Below are 12,818 nucleotides of genomic sequence, written 5' to 3'. Positions count from 1 at the left end.
GCTCACACTTCTCTGTCAGGAACAGAACCATGATTATTTACTGCTCTTCCCGGGCTGCAACTCTAAGACAGAATAAATTCAGAGTCTTTGTCATTTTAGAAGAGCAAAAAAAGCATTAATTTACATGCTGCTTCATGGACTTAATGATTAATATTGTGTAAGCAAAAACAAAATTGGAAACTCCTAAATATGAACAGCCAAACATTTCTCACGAATATGCTTTAGTGGGGTTACTTACCAAGATGTAATCTGCAATTATAGACTCAGAGAAAAAAATAAAAGCCATCTACAAAAAGGAAAGATTATTTAAGTCCCTTTGCTACACTGTGCTGTGATGCCATAAATCATGTTTTGACCAGATACAATTAATTTTATAGAGATTTTTTTTCTTGCCTTCTTTTGAGTTTTGCTTCCCATTCTTCTCAGGTCTGATTTCTAAGGTCATTTTTTTTCTAGATGGAATAGTCTGTGCTTGATATTGAAATGTGATTTGACAATAATATAGTGGTGAAACTTTGAAGACAAATTATGAAGGATTACCTTTTTTACTGTTCTAGAAGTTTCATTAAAATTCACCTCTAATAAGTGTCAAAGGATACTAATCCACTGATGCTTCTGTGAAAAATTTGAATTAAGGAAGGAGTAGTAAAATGGATTTATTAAAACCTTTTTGAAACAGAAGATAATTCAGTTATCATGCTCATCATCCCTTGCTACAGAGGCAGCAATCCTTAATCCTATTTATTATCTCTGAAAGATATCATCATGGAATTTAGCTGGTATGATGGGAGAGATATTTTTATATTTATGGATTTATCCTTTCCAGGATAACTATTCTTCCACATGGGAGTCTGAGAATCCTGAATGCTTCCAAGTCTGATGAAGGGCGGTATTTATGCCAAGGTGTAAATGTATTTGGATCTGCAGAAATCATTGCATCAGTGTCTGTTAAAGGTATGAAAAATTCTTTGATGGCAATGATTATTTCTTTTGACTAATATTTAAATATCAGAATCCCCAGCCAAGCACAAAACAGCATTCTCCAGGCAGAATAAAAAAGCATTTCCAAAAAGCTAAGGTTACTAAACTCCATCTGGTCAAACATCAAATCAGAATGCATACTCCAGCTGTTGTATTGTAGATGTGTCATAAGACTTCATACGTGCATTAAGACACTCAAACTATAAATAATTATATAAGTAAAAGAATCAATATCCCTTCTAACATATTTTGTCTTTGGGAACTCACCCCAGAGTTCCAGAACAGAAATGAGCAGAAATGAGAACAAACCTTTAATTACAATTAAAGTAATAATTGTATCTATGGAAAATCCAGAGAAAGGTAGTACCTTAGAAGATTAATAGTAGTGATAAAACCACTGAGGAGTAATCCATTTCTGAACCTTTTTTTTTTTTCATTTTTCAGCTGAATTCATGGATTTTCTTTGCAGGTGTTCAAGCCTTTTGACTTAATTTTTCAAGTTTCTTCCTATATTTAGTAATCCACAAAACATCCTTTATTATTTTATATGACAAAACTGAATTTTTTATGCAATCACTAGATTCCAGGTGCTGCAGCCTTAAAAAAAAAAAACAAAAAACAACAAAAAACAAAACAACAAAGTAGATTTTCCTGAAACTAATAGAATTATTTAATGCATCTCAAATGTCCTATAGATTGTTATTTAGGATTCTGCCTTGTTGGCTCCATGAAACTGCCTGTACCTTCTGATCCCCAGTGTCATACTCCAGTGTGAATTATGAATTTATTTCAGTATTTGGCTCTGCAACTCATACTAAGAGAAAATGTAAGCTCTGAGTAGACTCAGCGTACTCAATCCTGTTATTTTGGTCTGGCACTCTAAGTAGACTTCCATCTGAGTGTTCCTAACACTTCTCTGTTTCAAGAACCTACCAGAATAGAGCTGACTCCCAAGAAGATCGAGTTAACAGTTGGAGAGAGCATCGTCCTCAGTTGCAAAGCCCTGCATGACAGCACAATGGATGTCACCTTCTACTGGACACTCAATGGGCAGCCAATTGACTTTGAGAAAGAAGGTGGACACTTTGAAAGCATCAAGGCAGTAAGTGACCATGCATTTGTCATCTCTGTGCTGGGAACTGATAGAAATTTGCATGCCTTTATATGTCTCTCATGTACCAAATTTTGAACAAACTGAGACATAGCTGGTTTCAGTAATATTAGAAAGAAATGTTAGATAGAGGAGGTTCAAACTACAGATAATTATTATAATTATTCCAAGGAGTTTTCCTCAAGTTTATATTCATTTTAAATTTGTACATCCTATTATTAGTGATGTATCTGATAATCTTTGTAAGGGAACAGAAAGGAGTTTTCATCAAATCCTACTTACATTCTTCTGCTGATTTTAATATAGAAAGGACGCTGCTCTAAGCATTGATGTCTCTCTCACAGATAATATGGCTGTTGAAATGCCCTCACCTCCCAATGCTCTACTTGCCTAGAATATATTTTAATATCTGAATAACAAGGGCTATGTTTACTAATTCCCCTGCATGAGGTACTTCCTGACCATGTAAACATTATTTAAGTCAATAAGAATCATATGGACAAAAGTATGCATACCAATTTAAAATATTGCCACTTGAGTCAAAAAGAGTTTCATGTGATCAAATGGTATGATAAAGTAATTCAAACCTGTCTCATGTAAAACGATTTGAACATTTCCTAGTAGAAAGAAATCCTTTTATGTCAACAAGTTTGGAAATGGAATCCACAGTCATTTAACTGAATCTTCCAGCCAATGAAATGTAAATCAAATGTCCATGCTATGTTAACAGAAAAAAATTAAGTTCATAAAGGTCAGGAAATTTTAAAATTTAATGTCTATCATTTGAGTACAATGTAGCAAAGTTAACTTTGCATTAAAAACCTTGTCCAACTGCAATCAATTTATTCTTCTGCTTGACTAAATGGAAGTCATACTCTTTATGAAATTTATATCCACTTAGTGTGGGGGTTCATGTTTTTAAAATTCGAGTATACTTCAATAAAACTTTTAATTGAACAACATTAGTAAATTATATCTAAGTGGGAAGGTTCTTAGCATAGTTATCTTCATACGAGGAATACAACACACAAAAGAACACTATGTAAGGAGGAAAACTTTCACTCTTAAGAGTGAAAGTCATTCATCAAAGGTCATTTTTTGATTCAATAAAACACCCTATGATTACAATTTATATATAAATGTATAATAAATGAAATCTAAAACATGCTACATGGCTCTTTCCATGTAGCATCTTTCCAGCATCTCTCTTCAAAGGAAATTTTTAATCACTGGGAAAAATCCATGGGCTAGGAAATTTTCAAAGTAATTTCATATCTCATGTCAAAATAAAGCTAATTTAATATAATTTATTATGTAAAAAAATAGGATTTTGTAGCTCTCTCTCAAGAATTCTTCATTAATTTCACTTTTACAAGAGAAAGCTCTCAAACTGTTAGAAATAAGGCTTATTCACAGTGATCAAAGACCACATCTTATTTTCAGACAAGTATTCATGCAAATCTCACTAAAATTACTGATTGCTTTAACTGTCCTGACGTGATTAAAATTTGGCCAAAACTTGGAAGATTTAACCAGCTATTTAAGTTTATGACCTCCTCCTCACTGTGCTGCTGGAGTGTCAGTGCCTCTTTACTAAATGAAAATAGTGCTACTCACAGTCACAGAATAAGCTGAGTTGGAAGGGGCCCACAAGGATCACTGAGCCCAACTCCTGGCCCTGCACAGCACCATCCCCAAGAGCCACACCCTGTGCCTGAGGCCATTGTCCAAACTTTCTGAACTCTGCCAGGCTGGTGCTGGGACCACTTCCCTGGGGAGCCTGTTCCAGTGCCCAAACACCCTCTGGGTGAAGAGCCTTTTCCTGATATCCAGCCTAAACCTCCCCTGACTCAACTTTAGGCCATTCCCTTGGGTTCTGTCACTGGCCACAAGTGTGAACAGATCTGTACCTATCCTTTTGCTTCCTCTAACCAGGAAGTAAATGGCAACAAGGTCTCACCTCAGTTTCCTTCAGGCTGAACAAGTCCCTCATAATGGAGTCAATAATCAGTGTCTAAATTACTAAGTGACTCAAAGGATTTTAAAAAGTTGTTTATTAAGTAAAAATGTGCTTTTTTTCTGTTTTCAGGGGCACATAAGAATTTTATTTTTTTCCTAAAACATAGTTTCCAACAAAGAGCAAACTTCAGGGACATTATATATATTATAATTCAGTTATAATTTATATTGTAATCACAAAATATAATCAGTCTGAAAATAAAAGCATTATATATTTTGCAAAATATTACAGAATTAGATCCTACCATGTCACTGTTAAAATCGTGTGAAATAGTGAAATAATATACAACTCTAAAGAAGCACCAAAATAAGGCATCAAACCCTGATATTTTTAGACTGGACTAGATCCATTTGCCTTTACAAGATGGTCAGGCCATGCTTTCTTTACTTGCATTCCTAACGCATTTAAATGTCAAGACATTTCTGGTTTTCATCCTAAAGAGAGAGTGGAAGTGTAGGCTTGGATCAGCTGGAAGGGGACTGAAAATAGCTGTTAGCACGTTAGAGGCAGGATGAGGGGTGGGGAGCTACATTCCTCTTGAGAACAGAGGCAAAAAACATGGCCCTCTTAGGACAATCCTCATGGAAATATTCTGCATGATGCTGGAAACAAAATGTGACATATCTTTTGACACTTTTTTAAATAAGTGGTTAAAATATTTTGATTTTTGCATTGTCCTGAAACAAAGCTGAATCAGTTGAGAGATGCACATCATGAAAGTGGTAATAGTGACGTGGCAATAAAGCAGTTGTTTTGGTGTTTTGACACAATTCCCATTTTGAAAATTCCCATTTTCACTACTCATTTGTGTAATGTCATGAATTGTATCTCATTAACATTTCTGTTAATTACCTAAGAATTAGAAATTAATCAGAAGATTAAAAATGTATTTCTTTACTAGAATAAAATCTAAAGCATGACCAGGTACCAGGGACAAAGGACTGTAAAACTCCTTTTTTGCTGTAGTGTAATCTCCTTTAACCTATCCAGTTTCAAAGTTGAGATACATAATGTGTTACAGCCATAGGTTTATGAATGGAGAAAACAGGAACTTGAAGTCTGATAGAGTTCTGTCTACATCCCTTATTTCACTCTTCTGAAGGAAACACTTCAAAATTGCATGAGTTGATCCTGAGCAAAATGCTTTTTAATGAAGTATGTTTGTTTAAGAAAAATAATATGTATGAAATAATGTGTATGGAAGTCACAGAATGATATGTCCTTTTTTTCTACATACACTGATACTTCATCAGATAAAAATATTCCCAGGCTTGCCTGCAGTTTGTTTATTCTTGTAAAAACCTGAGAAATTAAACATTATTTAAATGTTGCTAATAATGAAACCACCATAAACCTCTCATCACTTGTTACAATGCTCATACTTTCACTGTGGCAGACCCAAGTGTTAAATGTGATGAGCATCTTGATGCTTAATGCAGTGCTATAAAATCTAGTGCCGGAGTAACATTTATTTGGGCTGTAGATAACTTTTCACTTGCTAAAATTGCATGATATCTAGCAATTGCAATTAAAAATAAAATCTTCTCTTGCTAATAAATATTACTTTGCTCATGTTGAAATTATATCAGTAGGTTTTGTACCAAAAATGGTGTTACAATTTTCATATTGAGAAGTAATTTTTTATACAAACCAAAGGTAAGTTTTGCTGTTCTTAACTTAGCTATCAATAATTTGGTACCCATACCAATTTAGGTACTTCAAGGACATGCCTGGCAAAAAGATGAGTGTGATAATGATGTCAGCTTGTGCATGAAGGGAATATTAAGGAAAATGGACCAGATTAATTTCACTGGAATGACTGCAGATTGCAGTCCAGGAAAAGAAAACTTCCCAAATGTTTTGTTTATGTAACTTCATAGTACATTTGGTGGAAGAAAAATAATGCCAAGGATTATATAAAACCAGAATCCTTTGGCATTGGTAAAGTCTTGTTTTGTCTAACAAAAGATAACATTTTAGCTTCTGTGAGGGATAATCTGTGTGATTAATAGAAAAAAAATGGTATAGAAGTCTGAATTTCCAACATTTTCTTGTAGCAACACTGTATGCAATGAACTAAGAAAGTATAGACCTGCTTGTTTTTATTAGGATAACTTTTATTTTCTATCCCCTGTGCCAAATCTAGAAGTCCTAGTCAAAATTCTATTCAAAATATTCTCTCCTATAATCTCTATTGACCATCATTTTCTCATAGACATATCCCTTTTTCATCTAAAAATACCTGATTTTTTCAGTAGATTTTCATCCAACTATCATCATTCCAACCCTGTGCTTGAAGGCTGAAACTGTTTTTATAGCAGCCAAACAAAATGATTTACTGTGGTTATCCACAGACTGGTAAGAAACAGCATTGTTCTTAATGTCCCTCACCTTGACTTTTCAGAATCAGGAAAGTGATTTGGTCTGAATATGTTCTTGGTCTTTGATCTTAGCTGAAACTGCCACCAGGAGAAGCAATAAGTACAACTTGTCATGTTGTATTTCACAATGGTTATTTGTTCACATGGAAGTGAATGGAAATCTACTGTTTTACTTCAAAAAGGACAGTAGGAACAGATTGGATAGTGCATTTAACTCCTGCCTAGTACTGGAGACTTTAATTTGATAACTTAGAACTTTGGCAAGTGCATAAATTTTCACCTTTCCTTGTATTTTCAAGTCATCCCCTAGTTTCTTGTACTTTTATCATATTTGAGAAATTAAGATTATAATTTCCTAAGCGCTTCTAAATAGGAAGAGCTAAATTCTACACTACATGAAATCAATTAAAACAGCAGGGTGTTAATAATAATGTCTTTCCTCTTTATTGGAAGTAAACCTAAACAAGGTTAATTAAATAGGGGTTTTACGTAACACCCCGACTGCCTCCCCACGTGAGGAAAATGGCAATAGTTGCCAGAAGCCTTGCAGAAGATGGCAAGCTCTATGCACAGTGAAATTCTGTTCAGGGTAAAGCTGCCATATCAGTGTCATTGCTACCAATTTGTTCCACTGTCTGTTGCAATCCGTTCCTGCTGATGGAAGAGGCTGAACACAGCCATTACTGTCAACTCTAATCTCTAGATATTTCAGCCCTATGCTCATTACCAGGTTTTGGTCACATGTCATGCTACAGCAGTTTCCTATTTGAGCAATCAGGAGCATTTAAAAAAAAAAAAAATCAAATCTCTTATTTTGGTAATAAATAGTTATTGTAAATTAGATAAGGTACTAAATGGAATAAGGATTTCTGGACTTTGAGTTCTATGACTCAAAAACTACAAACCAAAATCCAAACACAATGAAGACCACAGTGTAATACTGTACTTTACCATGTGTTGTTTCCTGGATATAAACTGTTCTAGTGAACTGATTGAATTTATTTCATGCTGTGTTAGAAAGACATTTCCTAGAATAAAAAAAAAGTATGTAAATTGTTGCATGCAAGTGCTTGTGGGTTTGGCTATTAATAGAGGCTAAGGGACAGAGATGATAAGCAACATTTTATCTTGTTTAGCCTGGAGAAAAGGAGGCTGAGGAGGACCTTATTGCTCTCTACAAATGGTGCTTCAAAGGAGGATGTAGTGAGGTGGGAATCAGTTCTCCTGTCCCAGGTAACAAGAAACAGAGTGAGAGGAAATGACCAGGTTGCACCAGGGGAGATTTAGATTAGATGTTAGAAAATATTTCTTCACTAAAAGGGTGGTCAGGCATTGGAACAGGCTGCCCAAGGAAGTGGTGAAATCACCAGTCCTGGAAATGTTCAAAAGGATTGTGGAATATGGTTTAAGGGTGAACATGGCAGTGCTGAGTTAACACAGGGACTCAATGATTTTAGAGGTCTTTTCCAACCTTAAAAATTCTTTCAACTCTTCTACCTAATTTCATTTTAGACAAGGGAGATAACCAATAATTTTGGATAATGTGAGCCTCTTAACATCCTTGACCAATTTCTATTAAAAAAATATTGCAATAAGTCATGAAATACAGTCAGAGAATTTTTACTGTTTAGATCCATTGTGGTATTTTGTACCTTTCCTTGTTTACAATAAGCATTCTAATGCAAAAAATCTTGGTATAAATAAAAGACATGTCATGACAGCCTATTCTTCCCTCTGTTTACTTGGAGCTGATGGATCATTTAACTGCTTGGCACAGTGCTAATCTGGGCTATAACAGCAGAGTCGATTGTTTGAACAACTGATCAATATCAGCTCCTAAGGAAGCTTCCATTTAGAGCTCTGCTGCCTATTTTACACTTGCAGTTCAGCAGCCTTTCTCCCCAGCTGATGTGGCAGTGCTTTCCAAAGCCTTCCTGGCAGTGTGTCTCCATTTCAGCTCTTACACTCCCAGTCTTCTGGTTTTATTCTTGAGGCCTTCCACCTGCAAATGTCAATTGTGTTGTTACAGAAAAGTGTCATGGGAAGAGGCTTTCCCTGTCCTGAAACTTGCCTCTACTTCTTGCCCCCTTTCTTTGTCTCTTGTTTGGTAAACCAGGACACAGCATGCAGCACAGTAGACAATGTTCACATAAATACTTCATAAATGTTATCCAACAATATACATACTAAGAATCTTAACAATCAATCATTGTGTAACAACTGCTCTTAATTAACATATTCCAATTAACACTAACAAAGAACTTTAATTAGTTCCCAAAGAAAATTATATAACACTAGGGCAAAAAAACCCAGCAAAACATAATCATCATTTTCATTGTCACCTAGTGCACTGGAGGGAGCCTTTATAGGACTTTTCTTCCTCTTTTCTCACAGTAATAAAATCTCAAATATAGAACATGAATTTAACAACAGGGTGTAGTGGGCCTCTCTGTCCTGAAACTTGTCATTTCATATCCCATCTCTTTTCTCATTCCTTCCCATTCTCATTGCTTTTTCCATGTGTTCATTAATTCATTGATTTCACAAAACTACCCCAGTACATGACATACCACCTGACAGCTGATATTTTTTTAACTTCATCTCTTTTTCTGCCTTCTTTCAATAAAATTAATCAAACCCAATTATTTAGGTTTTGCAGCAATTCAAGATGCACTTGACATGCATTTGAAGAATTTCAAGCTGATTCAAGTTCTCACTATCCACTCTCAACACTCCATCACTCTCTGGCATCCACTCAAAGCCACCAGTGCTCACCAAAACAACTATTTTCATAATTCTTGCTTGTCTATGCAAACTATTCATAAATACTGCCACTTGAAGGGTCTGCACTCCCCCTGGATAATTCTTAAGGATTCACAAACCTAAAGCCCTCTTTTTCACTTCTTACAGACAAGGGAAATGCAAGCTGTGTTTTACCAGGTATGCCTGAGTCAATCTGCATCAGCCTGGTTCCTGCTATATTACCATTATTATCCAACCACATACCATTAATCACAACAAAATTGATAAGAATGATTTCATCTTCTTTGTTCCAAATGTGCTTTTATGATTAAAAGACAGAGCTCAAAATATAATTTTCCATTATCAATATATCACTCAAGAAATCTGCTGCTTCTTAGAAGATTAAATACTCGCAATTTGTAATCATCACAAGCAGTAGACAGATGTAGTTGGAGTGTTCAGACCTGAGAATTTGTATGAAATTGTACTTAAATAGCCCTAAATACAATATGGACAGAATTTGGCTTGAAGCCAACAATCCATCACACTGTACATATAAATTGTCAGCATTATTTAAAAGAAATTTATTATATTAATGGTTCTCACTTACTGCTGATGGTACAAGGATCACACTGCCATAAGGTTATTTTGTATAATCATTAGTTTGCTTCAGATAAACTCATAAAAAAGAAAACCCAAAAAAACTCCATTGCCATTCAAATAAAGCAAAAATCAAGTATGAAATATTTTTTCAATCTAATCTAACTGAATTTCATTAATAAAGGTTATTTTGCTAAATGAAGTAGTATATGAGTCAGAAATTCACCTAATCTATTATATGTAAAAATACCCATATATTTTAAATGATCATTTAAATTGAAAAAGCTATCATTAACAACCCAGGTGGTTCTTGTTTAGGATCAAATCTCAGTCCTTTTTATTTGACACAGCATTGTTTTATTGTTGTCAGCTTAAACAGAATAGAATATTTTTAGGCTTTTAGTACATCCCCGAGTACTCTCTTCTGTATAAAAACCACTTTGTAGGAAAGCATTCTCCTCTCACTGTCAAGAGATTTAAATCAGGCAGCAGACCTTGATAAACCCCTGTAGTCATAGTAAAGAGGTGGCCCAAACTCCACTTTGGCTTTCATCATAAAAGTTTTCCTTCAATGGAAGTCAGTGTTTTCCTACTCTTTTCTTCCATTTGATTTAAGCCTTTGTTGAATCACATTCATTTGTAATACTCTCATTACCTATTTTAGACACATTCTTCCCAGGCAAAGAGGCAGTTTTCACCGCATGTTGTCCAGGCTGAGTTCCTTGCCTGGATCCTCTACACAGTAATAGGCAGTCCCCGAGCCCTTGCAGTGCAGAAGTTGAGAGCTGTGGGTCAGCATGTCATCTCCACCGACTACCCAGTATTGCGAACTTCTTTGGCTTTTTGTCCCTCTTTCCAAGATAAATCAGAGCTACATTCAAAGCACTGCAGTTGGAGTGCAGAAGGGAAGTATGACAATGAATGTGGAAAATGAGCAGCATTAGAAGCAGATTAAATGAAAGCTGGGTTTGATACAACCACAAAATAATGGTATTTCAGATATATATTTTCCACATATGATTCTGTAGTTTGAGCATATGTGAAAAATTATGTAATAATCAACCCAAGTGTAATTCTTTCATGGAAGAGATAGGGAGAAGGGAACAAAAGACTTACTAAATGTTAACAGAGTGCTCTAGGGTGTAACTGTGAGCTCCATTTCAAATGCAGGCAGATTAGAAATTGTTCTTGTGCAGTCTTCTGAAGAGAAGGTTGGATACACTGAAAGGACCACCTTGGTTTACAGATAAAAACTCAGCAAATGAATGGACAGATTAACAGAGAGGTTTCCTAGCAACTTGTTCAGGACAATGAACTCATTCTCATGAATAATTTTAAGAAGAATAAGAAGAAGAATTTTAATTCTCTTTATTTGAGGGAAGAAACGTATGTAAAAGTTGTTTATTGCAAAGCAACTCACAACTGTTAAGATCCGGTTATTAAAATTAGAGAAATGTCTTTGCCCAAATTAAGGTGCAAACAAGACCATATGTCACAGTCCTTAGTATGGATTTTTATTTAACAGTAAAAGTGAGGGAGAGAGGGAAAGAGAGAGAGAGAAATAGGAAAAGAAAGCATAGGCGGGGAGAGAAAGAGAATGACATAAATATGTCACCACTGCATGGATTGTTTTGGTTCTCTTCTGGTTTTCTCAATGGTGGGGATCCCATCGAGTCAGTCTAGTCAAAGTGCTTGTCACTGTTTGAGCCATGAGGGGCTCATAAAATCAAATGTAGAATCCACTGGGTTTATATTTACTGATGTCTGGGTGGGCATGCCTAAATACTTCCCCTGGGACATGGAATTTTGCACTGGATAATGTAATTCTTTGGATCATGGGACACTTCGGGAGTCTGATGGTTGATGACACATTCTAAGACTAAGACATCACAGCTGCCTCTTATATCAGTGAAACTGAGTCAATTATGACCCATCAGAAGGGGTGAATTCCTTCAGGCTGTGTGTGAATGTCCTGCTACTTCTTTGTGAGGGAATTTCCACAGCTAGTTCCTGCTGTAAGGACTTTGGCAGGATAAAAAGGAGGACCCCAGTTTACAGGATCTGCCTCTTATCAGCCTCTTCCCTTATCTTACCCAACACCCAGCTGTAGCCTCTGGTGATGGTGTGCACACCTTCTGCACTTGTGCAGTTAAGTGATTGATTGTTTGAGTAATTAACTTGTATCAGTCCAGCCTCCCACAACAACCTCTTAAGATTTCTGAGTTGGAAAGAGAAAAAAAATCCAGTTGCAAGTTCTTCTCCGTGGGTGTTTGAGATGGCTGAAGAAGTATTAATTCCCCAACAGTAAATCCTCTGAAAATTGTCTTTTTGTTTGTTTGTTTGTTTGTTTCTGCAAACTCTCCAACATTAGGACAATGAGTGCAAAAGACAAATACAATGATGTCATTACTACTGAGTAAGCTATGCACGCTATATGCTCCTTGGAACCTTTTTGAATTTGGGGAAGTATTTCCTCATGAAAAGCAAATGCTAATGCATAGGTGGCACCAATTTTTGAAAAAAAAAAATAGTTTCAAACAATACTTTACATGTAAAGCTAATTAGATACATTGCAGGCATGACCATGACCTCAGACAGCATGCCGCACTGAAGCAGAGAGCCGTAACTTGACGCATCATTCAGCAGTGGAGTTGCCCAGAACCAGATGAGTGAAATGCTTGGGAGCATAATATGAATAGTGCAATAATTTGTAGTCCTGGAGAGAAACATTTGTCATGATAGACAGCATTCTGAGCTCTATTATTATTTATTTGCTACTTAATGAAGATCAACAGTGTACAGCAGGTCTGTAGCTGATACTGACCTTGAAGGTTACTCAACTTTCCTGAAAATCAGTAAAAGTTGGTTGTTGAATGTATCAGTTTTGTTATATTTTCTTTTAGGTTTTAGCTTCAGTAAAATACAATCTATACTGTACTATCTACACTATAATATCTACACTATGCTTCTACAAGTAGAAGTT

General features: G+C 35.6%; 1 protein-coding gene across 3 annotated transcripts in view; it reads left to right on the top strand.

Moving 5' to 3' along the window:
• The window catches only part of CNTN5 (contactin 5), a 602,495-nt gene that overhangs the window by 536,230 nt on the left and 53,447 nt on the right, over positions 1-12,818 (top strand). For all 3 annotated transcript variants that reach the window (XM_023920615.2, XM_086882024.1, XM_086882023.1), the window contains 2 exons: positions 827-954; positions 1,908-2,083. In XM_023920615.2, the coding sequence (XP_023776383.2) occupies positions 827-954; positions 1,908-2,083 (304 nt within the window). The remainder of the gene's footprint in view (positions 1-826; positions 955-1,907; positions 2,084-12,818) is intronic.

Source organism: Cyanistes caeruleus, chromosome 3, assembly GCF_971803275.1.
Source record: "Cyanistes caeruleus chromosome 3, bCyaCae1.hap1.1, whole genome shotgun sequence".
Lineage (NCBI taxonomy): Eukaryota > Metazoa > Chordata > Aves > Passeriformes > Paridae > Cyanistes > Cyanistes caeruleus.
The sequence above is the reverse complement of the archived record's forward strand: the minus strand, read 5'-3'. Positions and strand labels throughout refer to the sequence as shown.